Below are 18,204 nucleotides of genomic sequence, written 5' to 3'. Positions count from 1 at the left end.
ATAAGGAGGAAAACGAAGTAAAGAACCCTTTTAATATTTTACTACATGGTAATTCGTCAACTGCTCCTAAGGAAGTAATTACAGATTTCATCGATTTAACCCAAACCGATGATACTGACTTCCTGAGAAGATCTCATAGAATGAGAAAACCCCCAACCAGATTTGAGGCTATTTAACAAAAATAATCTCAACATCCCCCCCCTCCTAGGGTATCGGGAGGCTAAAGAAAAGGAGGCCGTGCCATTATGGCGTAGTTCTTTTTGAAAATTCTTTTCTGACACACGTGGGGCATCACTCAACTACGGGGTGGAATTATTTGATAGTCCCCCGTAGCAAAATTTTTTTTACGTATTGTGGCCTAGGGGTGATGCCGACTTACCAGCTCTAGTCAGGCTGTCGTCTCTTTGAACAGAGCTAGGGCCAACCGCTGGTATTTTAAGTATTTTAATGGACCCGCTCCTTCTGTAATATTGGAACTGCTCCATCCAAATAATAACGGCGCCTAATACTGTTTGACCTCGGCGAATAGATGAGGGCCGGACCCTCCTTCTAAATCCGAAAAATATGAAAAAGGTTTAGAATTTAGAGATAGAAGAGTGTGTGACTTATACCCTGCTCCAATAATGGGTCAATCCTCACGAGAGCTGATACGTTCAATGAGGTATGGTCGTCAAAAGACATTACTTCTTAGATATAGATATATCTATAATTATTGTATCCTCCAACCAAATCGGGAAACCCGTCAATAAATAGAGGTCAGCGTAACATCATAAAACGGCTGTTATAAAGTGATTTGGAAATAACAAACTAAATGTTGTGCATTGTCGGCTTGGCACACTTTATTAACACATATATAAACACACCCCTATCTACAAGCAGTATCAGTTTGGTAATAATATCGCAACGACCGAGCCGAAAACAACTATGGGAAAAACGCAGTCAAAAGAGGTTCACCCTAATCAGGAACTTATCGAAAATGGAGCCGTTAATGCGAACTTTGTGGTCCAAGAGTCCCATCTATCCGTATCAAATGATCTCACCTGTGTTCTATATCCTGTTTGTCATGATGGTTATCAGCTTCATAATAAAAGTATTCAAAGCCTACACACGACACATAAAACGACGTGTGGTAAGAAGAGGAGTATCCAGGGAAACAGTATAAACAATTACGGAGGGACTTCCTCATTGTATTCAAAAAAAAAAAAGCTAAGTGCCATTTTTTTATTGACTTTTATGAATTAAACAAATTAAATGGGACAAGTTTTGGGGATTGGTGTTAAATGTTTAGTAATTAATTTTTATTATCTTTTAAACTTTCATTATAAACTGTTACTGGTAATATTTTTATCTTATTTTGTAGACCCAACGCACCTACCTACTGGAAAGTGAAAGGGATTGTAGTATGAAAGTGATCTTTAGGAACTTTGGAAGTGGGTGTCGTTGAAGAATTTAATGGTGTTAGTTTTAAGGTTTTAAAAGGGTTAATTTTAAGCGTTGTACGTTCTTCTGTGTTGTAAAGGATTAACGCAAAAGGAATGGCACCTCAGGGCACACATTCTTTTCTGAAGAAGGGGGTGATGTAACAAACCGCCCTGTATATTAAATTGCGTTTTGTATAATTATTTTGCTTAAGTCAGCTTTATCGCGCGAGGCGTTGATGCGCCACCGAGTTCGACTCGGGGAGTCGAGTACCAACTACCAAGGTAGATAGAAGCTACAGTCTTCCCCTTGAGTTCGCTCCATTTCATTTTATTTTTAATTTAAATTCTCAATACTAATTCGGAAAGGCTTCTAAATACGCTGGTAGTTTGTGCTGGGTAATTTGCTAGAGAAATCGAATCCTCAGATCAAAATTGTGCCTTGAAGCCAGTTCCTGAAGCGTCCGAATCCTGGTGGAAGAGCGTCGTCGTGGCATAGAATAAGTAAGCATAATTAATTACTATTGTTCTTGAAACTCATAATCATCGCTAGTATTTGTACCCATAATTAACGTTCCGTTATCCAAAATTTGTTCAATTAGTTTCTTTTTTCTTCTTTAATATTTTAACTTAATTTTTTTTGGTTGATTTATTTTTCTATTTTTTTTATATATTTTAATTTCCTTATATTTAATATATTAATTTTTTTTTTATATAAATTCTTGTTTCGTATTATTTCAATTTCAACACAAGGGCTACGATCCTCCCTCCTTCTACTCATTAACTTCTTAAACGGTTCGGCCAAGTACGTAACTTGCCTGGTGGCAGCATCTTAAAAATCTTCTATAATTTTTTCTCTTTTTCTGTAAGTACACGCTACCGTCTTCTATCTTTTCCCGTCCGCATAACGTTGGTGGCGGTGTTCCTTCCCTCCACCTACATTACATTGGTGGCGGTGGTGTTCTTCCCCATCTACATTACGTACATTGCGCCCGTTACATTGGTGGCGGGTGTCCCTTTCTTCCTCTAATATTACATAACCTTCAAATGTCAGTTGGTTTTAGCCCTGGAATAAACGCTGCCAAGATTGCCAAGCGCTTAGACAATAAAAGACTAGCACTGGCACAGAAACGTAAAAAGATGAAGTTCACAGAGTACAGAAGGAAGTTGAGACATGCACAGCTTGAGGAGGAAAACAGGAAAATAGAAGAGGAGGGGAAAACATATGGTGCCAGTGAATTTTGAACGTCAACGACCGAACCACAGAATAATACAGAAACGAAACTGCCCTTTAAATGTGAAACTCGGCCGCCATCTTGATGGTAGTTATATTAGCGAGATCACATGTTTGTGTTTTGGTCGGCAACATAGAAGGTCTTTCGAAAGTTTTCATTGTTTTCTTGCTGTTTATGTAGAGCTGTGGTATTAATCTTGAAATTTTTTTTTTAATAAAAGTATATTACGATGAGTCCTAAAGGGGGTTATACGTGTTTTGTTCGTAGTTGCAAAACTAATACATCAGACAAAAACATTCGTTTATTTCGATTGCCTAAAGATAGAACAAAGTAAGTATTTATTATGTTTATATTTATTAATATTTATGTACATTATAATTTCACTACGGTTTATATACCAAATAGATAGAAATTGAATTTTAAGGAATTCAACCAGAAAAAAAATTTTTAGTATGCATTCAGCCCAATCTGTAAAGAGTTGGACTTTATAAAACATAATAAAATAAGAATATCATATAATCTTCTTACATTTATAGGGCATTATCTTGGTTAGAAGCCGCCAATCGTTTAGATTTGTGTGATAAAACTCCAACACAAATGTATAATAATTATAGAGTATGTGCTCTACATTTTACAAATGCTATGTATAGCAGCCCGGAACAAAATCGGTTATTACCAACAGCTATTCCAGCAGAATTCGAATTCAAAAACATGAAAAGAGCGCATAGTGCAACCTGCGAATTGCCCGAAAAAAAAATTAAGATAATATCAGGTATAATCATAAATATTTTATATATTAACATACTTATAAAAGTAATGTGTTTAGATATATTAATAAAAAGTCCCAATCTCAATGCCCAAACTAATCAAGAAACAATAAGTACACAAGATACATTTAGTGGATTGACAAGTGCAATTATGGAAACACCTAAAAAACGATCAGGTATGGTGAACTTTAGGTTCTTAAAAACATTTGCTGTAATACACTTACTTTTATAGGTTCAATCTGTACTCAAACCCTAAATGTTTCCGAAAAAATAAAAAAAAAATAAATTGAGAAAAGCTTTAATAGCCGTTCGACTTGAAAATGAGCAATTGTATGAGGCCCTACGTCTCAAAGTGCTAGGGATGAACCAAGAAGATAAATATTGTGTTTTATGTATTGATGAAATGTCTCTAAAAGAGCACTTTTATTATAATATTGGACGAGATGAAATTGTTGGTGTTGTAGACGTAGGCAATGGGAAACGAGACTATTCCCCAGCGCGAACTGCCACTGTCTTCATGGTGAGGGGTATAAGGAATAATTGGAAGCAACCCGTTGGCTATTATTTTGTCACCACAAGTTTAAGTGGTATACTTCTTAAATCAGAAATAAGACGTTGCATTGAGAAATTAAACCACATTGGATTAATGCTTAGTGACGGATATGGGATCAAATTTCATTCAATTATTTCATTTGTTAGAACTGACTCCTACAAACCCATGCTTTTCAGTTGGTGATATAAATGTTATTTATGTCTTTGATACACCTCATTTGCTTAAAGCAACAAGGAATAATCTCATGAAACACCGCTTTTCAATTAATAATAATAATAGCATAAAGTCATCATGGCAACATATTAAGCAGTTCTATGATAGAGACTGTACCCAAAGGAACAGATTAGCTCCAAAGTTAAGCAATTCCCATATTGCACCAACCAACTTCGAGAAAATGAAGGTTAAGTATGCATCGCAAGTGATAAGCCGAACAGTGGCTAGTGGAATGGAGACACACCTGTCCTTAGGGGTATTACCATCTGAAGCTATGGTACAGTAGGGCCCCGACATTCACGACTTCAGCATTCGCGGTTTCGTGTATTCGCGTTTTAAACTTTGCTACCTTTTTCAACATTCGCGTTTCGATTATTCGCGAATATGTACGCACTTTTTTCTTTATTCAAACGGTGCGCCTGCTGTACAAGCAACCAGCTTCCCATCACGCACATTTGACAATTTGTTTTGTTACGGTTTACGGGGATTCCCTTAATTTCGATCGATTTTAGTGTTTAGGTTATGTGTTTATTTCTGTGATATTTACTTGACTCAGGTTAGTATTTCTTTATTTTTTTTTACTCTATAATTTCTTATATCCGATTAATCTTATAAACTTTTAGAAACTATTATTCTATTCAACATGGCTACAAAACGACCAGCGAACGAAATAAACTTAATTGCCAAACGCGCAAAGTCAGTTATGACATTAGAAAAAAAGATTCAAGTTCTTGATATGCTGCGAGAAGGGAAAAAAGCTACCGAAGTGGGCCGTATCTTTAGTGTAAATGAATCAACGATAAGATCTATAAAGAAAAAAGAAAATGAAATCAGGAATAGCGTAAAAAGTGGCATCTGTTCATCATTAAAAGTAACATCACAAATTCGTGATATGAATATTGAGAAAATGGAGAAGTCTCTTTATATTTGGATTGAAGATAACGGCCGCAGAAATATACCATTAACCAGAGCTAGATTAATGGATAAAGCCAAGGATCTTTATTGTCATTTTTCGGGTGATATAAATTATATTGAAGATGACTCTAAATTTAAAGCGAGCAGAGGATGGTTCGAAAGATTTAAATCTCGATTTAATCTTCATAACGTTAAGTTATGTGGAGAATCAGCTTCAGCTGATCATCAACAAGCTGCAAAATTTCCTGATGAAATAAGAAAATTAATAGAAGAAAAAGGTTATTGCCCTGAACAAATCTTTAATGTGGATGAAACCGGACTTTATTGGAAACAGATGCCAACACGAACATACATTTCAAAAAATGAAAAGACTGCTGCTGGATTTAAATCAGCTAAGGATAGAGTCACACTTTTATTGTGTGCAAATTCAAGTGGAGACTTTATTACAAAGCCAATGTTGGTATACCGGGCAGCTAATCCACGTGCTTTAAAGAACAAGGACAAAGATGCTCTTCCTGTGTATTGGCGAGCTAATGCAAAAGCTTGGATGACTTCTCATATATTTGTTGAATGGTATAAAGAGTGTTTCGTTAAAGAAGTGGAACGTTATCTAAAATCTAAAAATTTATCATTCCGTGTTTTATTGATATTGGATAACGCAACATCTCATCCAGTTGATGTTCTCAAGTTAGGTCATCCATGTGTGGAAGTAGTATTTCTTCCTCCAAATACAACATCCTTGTTACAACCTTTAGACCAAGGTGTTATAAAGGCTTTCAAAAGTCATTACATCAGGCACGCGTTTGGATTTGTACACGAGAAATTAGAAAACGACAGTTCCCTTTCAATAAAAGACGTGTGGAAACTATACAATATTGAACATGCTATTATTAATATAAAATGTGCTTTAAATGACATTAAAATATCGACTGTCAGTAATTCATGGAAAAAATTGTTAAAAAAAGACACCGAAAAATCTTCTGAAGTTGATGAGGCAATAGACAAAGCTGTGCTCTCTGCACGGTTGCTACCAGGAGACGATTTTCAAAAGGTGGTAGCAGCTGATATAGAATCTCTTGTCAATGAAGAAAACGAAGAGTTATCCAATGCGGATTTAGAAGCACTCCTGATAGAGAGTGAATCAGGATCGGATGAAGATGAGGTTATTTCTCCTTGTAATAAATTATCGTTGAAAGAACTTAATTCTTTTATACAAGAAGCAAATCATCTTGCTGAAAAGATCGTAGAAATGGATCCCGTAATGGAACGTAGCATAAAATTTAAAAATGGGTTAAATACTCTTCTTGCTTCTTACAAAGAGCTTCAAAAGGATATGCAAAATAAAGCTGTACAACCTACCATACATTCATTTTTCAAACCATCGTGTTCTAAATCAGTGCCTGAACATGTTGATGAAAGGTTAAGTTAATTTTTATTTGTTTTTTTTTCTTAGTTTATTTCTTTGATATTTATTTTTGAGTTTATTTTTATTTGTCCGAGTTTATTTTTTTAACTTTAAATGATTATTTTACTGTACATATTATATTTGAATACAAATATTGTTGCAGAAAATTTAGTCGTTTTATTTTGAAATATTGTGTGTGTTTTATTTAACATAACTAATTTTATTAATTTTAAAAATCATACTTATTCAAATTTTTAATTTTGTTACTATTTTTAAATAAAACATCTCTCCATTTGATTTATTTCGTCTTCGTTTTACTTTTTAAAATGGCACAGAAGCAGTTTCTCTTTTATAAGATCGAGTGCTTCAACATTCGCGGATTCAACATTCGCGACGTATTTTCAGAACCTAACCCTCGCGAATGTTGAGGCCTTACTGTAACTATTGAAATTTTAGAAATGTTCAATAACCTTTTTGATATTTTAAATGCAAACTCTACGTCGACAGAGAAGTTTAAAAGTCCGTATAAAGGAGAAGTTCATAAAGAAAAGTTTTTAAACGAGATGGTTAACTTTATTAATAAATTACAAGTGTATAATCAAAATGGGAAAAACGTGACAAACTCTATAAAATGTTTGAAATTCTGGATCGTAACAATTAACGGAATTCAAATGTTATGGAAGAGACTTAACAGCCATGGATTTGAATCCCTTTCTTCCATTTCTTTGAAGATGTGTGAATCAGGATTGCTTGGAAAATTTTTTCGGAAGCGTGCGCCAGAGTGGTGGTAATTGTAGAAATCCGACTCCAGCATCGTTTGAACAAACGTTTGTTAAGCTCTTCTGCCAAAATTACTACCATTGTAGCAATAATAATTGTGCAGATGATGATGGCCATTTATTAACAAAATTAATTGATTTGCAATCACCTTCTCATGCCATTATAGAAGAGAGGGAAACGGAAACTACCACATTAATGGAAATTTCAATCGATAATGATTATCGAAATCAAAATCTTCCAGCCATTAATGCATTCTCATATGTTGCCGGATATTTATCGAAAAAAAATTTAAGTGTACATTCCTGCGAAGAATGTGCACTACTTTTGAATGTTTCTGAATGTTTAAATGAACAATATTTATTCACGTATTTTAAAACAATTTCTGATGAAAATGTATATGGACCATTACACACACCAAGTGTAACATTTTTAAATTATGTCTACGAGTTGGAAAATAGCTTTTTTCATATTTTTGATGATCTATTTCCAAAAAAAAAAAATACCACAAACATTTTATGATAATTTAAACGATATAAATTTACCTCACAGTTGTCCATTGTTCCCTAAAGACCGTTTATTAAAATTGTTTATACGTATGAGAATATTTTATTCTTTAAAATTTTCTAACAAAATGTTAAAACAAAACAAACATAGTTATAATGTAAATAATATTAAGTTAAGTATTGTAAATAATACATGATTTACCACCTAAATTACAGTTTTAATTTCCGTGTCTGTAAATCAGCTGCAAAAGAACTAAAAAAAAAGGCGCCAAATCATTTGCTTTGTTAACTACCAACAAGATGGCGAATCTGTACACCTCCAACATCAAAGAAGCCGACAGCGCTGTCGTTTCTGTATTATTCTGTGACCGAACTCTTTATTTTACGATGTATATATATTGTTACCGACAAGGTCGAACGGGCCGATGCGATTCGGTCGGGGACGCCGTTAAAGTCAGAGCAAGAGCAGGCGAGCGAGAGACCGGTAGGAAAGAGGGAGAAAGAAGACCAGCTGAGGTGGGGACGATGCAGCGTGGTCGGCTCCAGGCTCCGGAGTAGGAGCATTCTTGCAGAGACTGTGGTTGTTTGTGCATCTCGCGGCGATTCGGACGATAGTTATAGTACAAAGAAACAATAAAGGCGTTTGCGATTTAACTGTTGTATTTTATTGCGAACAATCCTTTGTAACAAATCAGAAGTGGAATTACTTACGTGGGGTTACTGGCGAAAAAGACCAATTTTAGGCGACGGAAGGTAATATAACCTCACTTTTGTAAGCGTGGCGTGGCGTGCGTTGTTACTTGTTACCATCCGAAATAATGTCGGATACTGGTGACGACATTTCCTTACTGGCGGAAGAAGACTTAAGTGAGACTCCGGCTAAAAATATGACTAATTCGGCGGTAGAGTCAACAGTAAAGGCACTAATGGAGGGCGGTTTATCCGAACAGATAAGGGCGGCTGTAGAGCAGCAAGCGGCGCGTGCTCTAACCGCATTAGTGGAGCGCGATTTAATTGGCGACTCGCGAATGGGGTCTGATAGACCACAATCTGGTACCGGCGAAGGTGGAAGACGAGCCTTGGCGTTGGGGCTCGATATTGTGGAAAAGTTTGACTCGGATGATGTCGATGGGAACATAGAGCGGTGGTTGAGCAAGATTGACCAACAAGGCGATATTCATGGTTGGAGTGAATATGAAAGGAGCACGTTGATGCAATCGAAGTTGGTGGGATCGGCGAAGAAATGGTACCATCGACTTGATCGATACTCGTATACCTGGGGGCAATGGAAGGTAAAGTTGGCGACTGCTTTTCCCCGTAAGCACGATTTTGGCGCAATGGTGGAAGAGATGGTAAACCGGAAGAAGATTACGGGTGAGAGTATGACGGCGTATTACCATTCCAAGTTAGAGTTGTGCGCTAGAGTCGACATCACTGGGGCGAATGCGGTGTCCTGCATTATCCGTGGGTTGCCGGAAGAGTTGAAAGCAAATGCTTATGCAACCCAATGCTCAACTCCAGAAGGATTGTACAACCAATTTCTGGCTGGTTTGGATGCCTACAAAGGCCAGAGACGATCGGCGAGTGGATGGGATGATGGTAATGGAGAGCGGAGAGCCATGAAACGGCAATTACCGGCGACACCAACAACCAGCAAGGTGAGCTCTATCCGTTGTTATAATTGTCAGGAAGTTGGGACACATTTGAATTGTGGAAAGAGCGGTCACATGGCCAAGGAGTGTGGTGTTTCTTCGGAAAAGGGCGCTCCGGCTCAGGTGCAGGTGAGATTTCAAACTCCTGATGATTCCATTTATCGGCAGATTGTATACGTGAATGGCGAAAAAGTAAGAGCGTATATAGATACAGGGAGTGAAAGAAACATTCTCTCTTTGGTAACGGCGAACCGTATACTGGTGTGAAGTTATCCATAAATCCCAGCAATAAACTTAAAACATTAATAATTCCGTAACCAATACGATTTGGGTAACCAAATTTCACACACAGGTCACTCTTACCCTCAAGAACAGCTAACCACCCCGATTTGGTAAAAAAAAAATTTTTCAACCCTCACCCCCGAAAAAGGGATGTTTTCGCCCTGATGGGCACCTTCGAATTAAACGAAATTCTACCACATAATAGAACACACTTCTAAGTATTTTTATCAATTTTCAAAACACCGTAAGCCCTAACGGTTTTCGAGAAAAAAAATCAGTATTATAAACCGCGGATGGGACTTTAGGGGTGAATTTGACCCCGTTGGGCACCTTCAAAATTGATGAAATTTTAGGATGATTTAGAGGATGCCTTTAGCAATTGAAATCAACCATCCAAACACCGTAAGGTATAACGGTTTCCGAGAAAAAAATTTGTTATTAGACACTATAGGTACACAGCGCGGCGCGGACTTTGGGGGTGAATTTGACCCCGTTGGGCACCTCCAAAATTGACGAAATTTTAGGACGATTTAGAGGATGCCTTTAGCGATTGAAATCAACCATCCAAACACCGTAATGTATTACGGTTTCCGAGAAAAAAAATGTGTTATTAGACACTATAGGTATACAGCGCGGCGCGGACTTTGGGGGTGAATTTGACCCCGTTGGGCACCTCCAAAATTGACGAAATTTTAGGATGATTTAGAGGATGCCTTTAGCAATTGAAATCAACCATCCAAACACCGTAAGGTATTACGGTTTCCGAGAAAAAAAATGTGTTATTAGACACTATAGGTATACAGCGCGGCGCGGACTTTGGGGGTGAATTTGACCCCGTTGGGCACCTCCAAAATTGACGAAATTTTAGGACGATTTAGAGGATGCCTTTAGCGATTGAAATCAACCATCCAAACACCGTAATGTATTACGGTTTCCGAGAAAAAAAATGTGTTATTAGACACTATAGGTATACAGCGCGGCGCGGACTTTGGGGGTGAATTTGACCCCGTTGGGCACCTCCAAAATTGACGAAATTTTAGGATGATTTAGAGGATGCCTTTAGCAATTGAAATCAACTATCCAAACACCGTAAGGTATTACGGTTTCCGAGAAAAAAAATGTGTTATTAGACACTATAGGTATACAGCGCGGCGCGGACTTTGGGGGTGAATTTGACCCCGTTGGGCACCTCCAAAATTGACGAAATTTTAGGACGATTTAGAGGATGCCTTTAGCGATTGAAATCAACCATCCAAACACCGTAATGTATTACGGTTTCCGAGAAAAAAAATGTGTTATTAGACACTATAGGTATACAGCGCGGCGCGGACTTTGGGGGTGAATTTGACCCCGTTGGGCACCTCCAAAATTGACGAAATTTTAGGATGATTTAGAGGATGCCTTTAGCAATTGAAATCAACTATCCAAACACCGTAAGGTATTACGGTTTCCGAGAAAAAAAATGTGTTATTAGACACTATAGGTATACAGCGCGGCGCGGACTTTGGGGGTGAATTTGACCCCGTTGGGCACCTCCAAAATTGACGAAATTTTAGGACGATTTAGAGGATGCCTTTAGCGATTGAAATCAACCATCCAAACACCGTAATGTATTACGGTTTCCGAGAAAAAAAATGTGTTATTAGACACTATAGGTATACAGCGCGGCGCGGACTTTGGGGGTGAATTTGACCCCGTTGGGCACCTCCAAAATTGACGAAATTTTAGGATGATTTAGAGGATGCCTTTAGCAATTGAAATCAACTATCCAAACACCGTAAGGTATTACGGTTTCCGAGAAAAAAAATGTGTTATTAGACACTATAGGTATACAGCGCGGCGCGGACTTTGGGGGTGAATTTGACCCCGTTGGGCACCTCCAAAATTGACGAAATTTTAGGACGATTTAGAGGATGCCTTTAGCGATTGAAATCAACCATCCAAACACCGTAATGTATTACGGTTTCCGAGAAAAAAAATGTGTTATTAGACACTATAGGTATACAGCGCGGCGCGGACTTTGGGGGTGAATTTGACCCCGTTGGGCACCTCCAAAATTGACGAAATTTTAGGATGATTTAGAGGATGCCTTTAGCAATTGAAATCAACTATCCAAACACCGTAAGGTATTACGGTTTCCGAGAAAAAAAATGTGTTATTAGACACTATAGGTATACAGCGCGGCGCGGACTTTGGGGGTGAATTTGACCCCGTTGGGCACCTCCAAAATTGACGAAATTTTAGGACGATTTAGAGGATGCCTTTAGCGATTGAAATCAACCATCCAAACACCGTAATGTATTACGGTTTCCGAGAAAAAAAATGTGTTATTAGACACTATAGGTATACAGCGCGGCGCGGACTTTGGGGGTGAATTTGACCCCGTTGGGCACCTCCAAAATTGACGAAATTTTAGGATGATTTAGAGGATGCCTTTAGCAATTGAAATCAACTATCCAAACACCGTAAGGTATTACGGTTTCCGAGAAAAAAAATGTGTTATTAGACACTATAGGTATACAGCGCGGCGCGGACTTTGGGGGTGAATTTGACCCCGTTGGGCACCTCCAAAATTGACGAAATTTTAGGACGATTTAGAGGATGCCTTTAGCGATTGAAATCAACCATCCAAACACCGTAATGTATTACGGTTTCCGAGAAAAAAAATGTGTTATTAGACACTATAGGTATACAGCGCGGCGCGGACTTTGGGGGTGAATTTGACCCCGTTGGGCACCTCCAAAATTGACGAAATTTTAGGATGATTTAGAGGATGCCTTTAGCAATTGAAATCAACTATCCAAACACCGTAAGGTATTACGGTTTCCGAGAAAAAAAATGTGTTATTAGACACTATAGGTATACAGCGCGGCGCGGACTTTGGGGGTGAATTTGACCCCGTTGGGCACCTCCAAAATTGACGAAATTTTAGGACGATTTAGAGGATGCCTTTAGCGATTGAAATCAACCATCCAAACACCGTAATGTATTACGGTTTCCGAGAAAAAAAATGTGTTATTAGACACTATAGGTATACAGCGCGGCGCGGACTTTGGGGGTGAATTTGACCCCGTTGGGCACCTCCAAAATTGACGAAATTTTAGGACGATTTAGAGGATGCCTTTAGCGATTGAAATCAACCATCCAAACACCGTAATGTATTACGGTTTCCGAGAAAAAAAATGTGTTATTAGACACTATAGGTATACAGCGCGGCGCGGACTTTGGGGGTGAATTTGACCCCGTTGGGCACCTCCAAAATTGACGAAATTTTAGGACGATTTAGAGGATGCCTTTAGCGATTGAAATCAACCATCCAAACACCGTAATGTATTACGGTTTCCGAGAAAAAAAATGTGTTATTAGACACTATAGGTATACAGCGCGGCGCGGACTTTGGGGGTGAATTTGACCCCGTTGGGCACCTCCAAAATTGACGAAATTTTAGGATGATTTAGAGGATGCCTTTAGCAATTGAAATCAACCATCCAAACACCGTAAGGTATTACGGTTTCCTAGAAAAAAAATGTGTTATTAGACACTATAGGTATACAGCGCGGCGCGGACTTTGGGGGTGAATTTGACCCCGTTGGGCACCTCCAAAATTGACGAAATTTTAGGATGATTTAGAGGATGCCTTTAGCAATTGAAATCAACCATCCAAACACCGTAAGCTATTACGGTTTCCGAGAAAAAAAATGTGTTATTAGACACTATAGGTATACAGCGCGGCACGGACTTTGGGGGTGAATTTGACCCCGTTGGGCACCTCCAAAATTGATGAAATTTTAGGATGATTTAGAGGATGCCTTTAGCAATTGAAATCAACCATCCAAACACCGTAAGGTATTACGGTTTCCGAGAAAAAAAAATTGTTATTCAACGCTATAAGTATACACCGCGGTGCGGACTTTAGGGGTGAATTTGACCCCGTTGGGCACCTTCAAAATTGATGAAATTTTAGGATGATTTAGAGGATGCCTTTAGCAATTGATATCAACCATCCAAACACCATAAGGTATAACGGTTTCCGAGAAAAAAATTTGTTATTCGACGCTATAAGTATACACCGCGGTGCGGACTTTGGGGGTGAATTTGACCCCGTTGGGCACCTTCAAAATTGATGAAATTTTAGGATGATTTAGAGAATGCCTTTAGCAATTGAAATCAACCATCCAAACACCGTAAGGTATTACGGTTTCCGAGAAAAAAAATGTGTTATTAGACACTATAGGTATACAGCGCGGCGCGGACTTTGGGGGTGAATTTGACCCCGTTGGGCACCTCCAAAATTGACGAAATTTTAGGATGATTTAGAGGATGCCTTTAGCAATTGAAATCAACCATCCAAACACCGTAAGCTATTACGGTTTCCGAGAAAAAAAATGTGTTATTAGACACTATAGGTATACAGCGCGGCGCGGACTTTGGGGGTGAATTTGACCCCGTTGGGCACCTCCAAAATTGATGAAATTTTAGGATGATTTAGAGGATGCCTTTAGCAATTGATATCAACCATCCAAACACCATAAGGTATAACGGTTTCCGAGAAAAAAATTTGTTATTCGACGCTATAAGTATACACCGCGGTGCGGACTTTGGGGGTGAATTTGACCCCGTTGGGCACCTTCAAAATTGATGAAATTTTAGGATGATTTGGAGGGTGGACTTTTAATAGAAAAAAAACTTTTGATACAGAAAGAAATTTATTATATTAATGGTCTGTTTTACTTATAATTAAATTGTGTAATGGATTGAGAATATGATTATAATTACTTGCTACCGCGTTCCAGACCGTTTCCAACCCTTGTTCATTTAAGTAAATGCTATCCCTGTGTAGAAATTTGTATTAAATACATAAGAAAAGAAACATTTTTACGTTTTGTTACCCTTCCATCATGGTTCTGTTAACAATTGCTTCAATGTCGGTACAATTGATTTGCTTTTCAGCACAAAACCGTCGAATGTAATGATTGATTTCCTATAAAGGCATGGAGAGTATTTATTTATAGCATGACAGAGAAGTTATAATATCTTACGTTCACAGACTCGAAGTTTTTGCAGGGGGGAATTGTGCAAATTTGTATTCCTTTAGGATTTAAGGAAAGAAGGAAGCGGAAGAGGTGAGAATATTGGGACTTCAGTTGGGATGGTGATGTTTTATGGAGTATATCTTTAGTTCTTATCATTATAACGATATGACGTTCAACAATATCTCCACAAAACCAAGGGTAACATGTTTTTGGAATACACTTTGCGCGCCGCAAAAGTTTTAGTATTGTTTGACCGCCTACTGCTAAGTCGAGGAAATATTTTCCGTTGCTTGACTGTTTTGGTTGTCGTCCTAAAATATATACCATTAGTAGGAATTAATTTCACATCTGTTAGAACAAATAGTTTGTAGTTAGTTCTAGTACGTAGCATTCGGCAAAAATTACTATCGCCCAAAAACAGTAATTTCGTCGACATCTTCACTGCTCACTGGTTTTAACAAGAGATAACTAGAACAGCTGATCTCTGCAATAGCTGAGGAATCTTTATATATTATAAGTTTACTCCTCACCTTTCTGGCAAAATCTAAAAAATGTGTATGACGCTCTAAAACAACACCGAATAAGTTGGTAACTATTTTCCCGGAATGCACTTATAATGCAAAAAATATGGACATATTTTTTCCTTAATACCTGCGCCTTTTGTAACTGCACGTGGCGGAGTTCTTACCCTTTGCCAGTAACGACTAAAAGCCCATAAAACTACAAAATGCCTTTCTTAACAAAATTTATTTTTTCCATGAAATATTAAGAGTTTCGCAGTTTTCATAATCTATTAAAATCGCTAAAGGCACCTACTATCTGCTCTACATACGTGTACAATTTAATAACGAAATTGTTTCTCTGAAGCCGTGGTCGGTGTTTGGATGGTCGATTTAAATTGCTAAAGGCATCCTCTAAATCATCCTAACATTTCATCAATTTTGGAGGTGCCCAACGGGGTCAAATTCACCCCCAAAGTCCGCGCCGCGCTGTATACCTATAGTGTCTAATAACACATTTTTTTTCTCGGAAACCGTAATACCTTACGGTGTTTGGATGGTTGATTTCAATTGCTAAAGGCATCCTCTAAATCATCCTAAAATTTCGTCAATTTTGGAGGTGCCCAACGGGGTCAAATTCACCCCCAAAGTCCGCGCCGCGCTGTATACCTATAGTGTCTAATAACACATTTTTTTTCTCGGAAACCGTAATACATTACAGTGTTTGGATGGTTGATTTTAATCGCTAAAGGCATCCTCTAAATCATCCTAAAATTTCGTCAATTTTGGAGGTGCCCAACGGGGTCAAATTCACCCCCAAAGTCCGCGCCGCGCTGTATACCTATAGTGTCTAATAACACATTTTTTTTCTCGGAAACCGTAATACCTTACGGTGTTTGGATGGTTGATTTCAATTGCTAAAGGCATCCTCTAAATCATCCTAAAATTTCGTCAATTTTGGAGGTGCCCAACGGGGTCAAATTCACCCCCAAAGTCCGCGCCGCGCTGTATACCTATAGTGTCTAATAACACATTTTTTTTCTCGGAAACCGTAATACATTACAGTGTTTGGATGGTTGATTTTAATCGCTAAAGGCATCCTCTAAATCATCCTAAAATTTCGTCAATTTTGGAGGTGCCCAACGGGGTCAAATTCACCCCCAAAGTCCGCGCCGCGCTGTATACCTATAGTGTCTAATAACACATTTTTTTTCTCGGAAACCGTAATACCTTACGGTGTTTGGATGGTTGATTTCAATTGCTAAAGGCATCCTCTAAATCATCCTAAAATTTCATCAATTTTGGAGGTGCCCAACGGGGTCAAATTCACCCCCAAAGTCCGCGCCGCGCTGTGTACCTATAGTGTCTAATAACAAATTTTTTTTCTCGGAAACCGTTATACCTTACGGTGTTTGGATGGTTGATTTCAATTGCTAAATCATCCTAAAATTTCATCAATTTTGAAGGTGCCCAACGGGGTCAAATTCACCCCTAAAGTCCCATCCGCGGTTTATAATACTGATTTTTTTTCTCGAAAACCGTTAGGGCTTACGGTGTTTTGAAAATTGATAAAAATACTTAGAAGTGTGTTCTATTATGTGGTAGAATTTCGTTTAATTCGAAGGTGCCCATCAGGGCGAAAACATCCCTTTTTCGGGGGTGAGGGTTGAAACATTTTTTTTTTACCAAATGGGGGTGGTTAGCTGTTCTTGAGGGTAAGAGTGACTTGTGTGTGAAATTTGGTTACCCAAATCGTATTGGTTACGGAATTATTAATGTTTTAAGTTTATTGCTGGGATTTATGGATAACTTCACACCAGTGAACCGTATAGGTATTTTGGTGGAGGCGACAGAGTCACCGGTGATGCTCTGTGGATTTTTAGGCGGCACTGTGTATGCTGTAGGCGTGTCTAACTTTAATTTGGCGATAAATGGAGTTGACATGGACCTGAAGGCGTTGGTTACTGATCATGATATGGGTCGGATTAAATTATTATTGGGTGAAGAGACAACGACTCAACCCAGAATTATGATGGTGGTACGTGACAAAAAGGCGATGTTTGTCAAAGAACCGGATGTTGATGAATTGTTCAAATCATTAACGTGTATTCGTTTCATCGCCTCACTCATTTGCCTTCAGCCTTTTTTGCATTTCAACACGCCTTCAGCTTTTTCTTGTTGAGTGGGACGATGGAATGATGATTCAGTTTTTGAATCGTTCGAGGTTCCAATCATTTTTGTTAATTTTTGTTACTTTTCGTTTCTCAATCCTTTTCCACATGATGCACAACTGTTACGACCCTTTAATCATTTCTCGTTGATTGACGGTAAGAGATAATTATTCCTTAATTTTTATAACACCTGCTTATTTTATTATCACTTTAGTTGTACCTGAAGACGTTCTAATAAAGCGAAAAAATTGTTGTACATAATCTCTAATAAATATACATCATTGTGGAAATTTTTTGTTATCTACATAAGATATTCCTTATAATCATCATACAATGAACCTGGAGTATCTCATAGCTAAAGGATAAGGCAGCAGATGTTGTGGAAATGTCTTCTTCAGATGTAGATGAAAATTAGTGCACTGAAAAAAAATTTGCCATTCCGATGCAATTAAAGCATTTAATGTTGCTGTAGAATAGTCAAATCAAAATTCCATAAATATAAGTGAAATCATCACGTACAAAGCAATTCAAGGAAAAAGCAGTTATGGCCAAAATTGCTCAAAAAAATATTATACATATAAGTCTTATGAGTGTTCAGGAATAACTGATTTAGGTTTGAGTAGGGTCAGTGTACCAATTACAGCCATTGTTCCAGTTATAGCCACTTTCCAGCTTTTTCCCTTATACCTAAGACATGTGCTTTATACTGTCTTCGCTTAAGGTTTAAAATCGCTAATCAAACAGCTACTACAACAGTACTAGCCTGACGTCACACAA

General features: G+C 38.0%; 1 protein-coding gene across 1 annotated transcript; it reads left to right on the top strand.

The window, feature by feature from the left end:
* The first annotated feature begins 2,882 nt into the window (after positions 1 to 2,882).
* Positions 2,883 to 6,530, top strand: LOC139432073 (tigger transposable element-derived protein 1-like). Its single transcript, XM_071200410.1, has 4 exons — positions 2,883 to 2,983; positions 3,190 to 3,425; positions 3,480 to 3,596; positions 4,810 to 6,530. Exons 1-4 carry the CDS (start codon positions 2,883 to 2,885, stop codon positions 6,528 to 6,530), a joined length of 2,175 nt encoding a protein of 724 aa, XP_071056511.1.
* Positions 6,531 to 18,204: the final 11,674 nt, after the last annotated feature.

This window comes from Onthophagus taurus, chromosome 11 (genome assembly GCF_036711975.1).
Source record: "Onthophagus taurus isolate NC chromosome 11, IU_Otau_3.0, whole genome shotgun sequence".
NCBI lineage: Eukaryota > Metazoa > Arthropoda > Insecta > Coleoptera > Scarabaeidae > Onthophagus > Onthophagus taurus.
Note: the sequence above shows the minus strand (reverse complement) of the source record. Positions and strands in the feature narration are given on the sequence as shown.

Bases quoted from the DNA above. Each gene is read 5' to 3' on its own strand.
- LOC139432073 (XM_071200410.1), top strand. From the start codon at position 2,883: ATGAGTCCTAAAGGGGGTTATACGTGTTTTGTTCGTAGTTGCAAAACT. The intron at 2,984-3,189 runs GTAAGTATTTAT...TTACATTTATAG, and splicing joins TTGCCTAAAGATAGAACAAA to GGCATTATCTTGGTTAGAAG. The intron at 3,597-4,809 runs GTATGGTGAACT...ATAAACTTTTAG, and splicing joins AACACCTAAAAAACGATCAG to AAACTATTATTCTATTCAAC.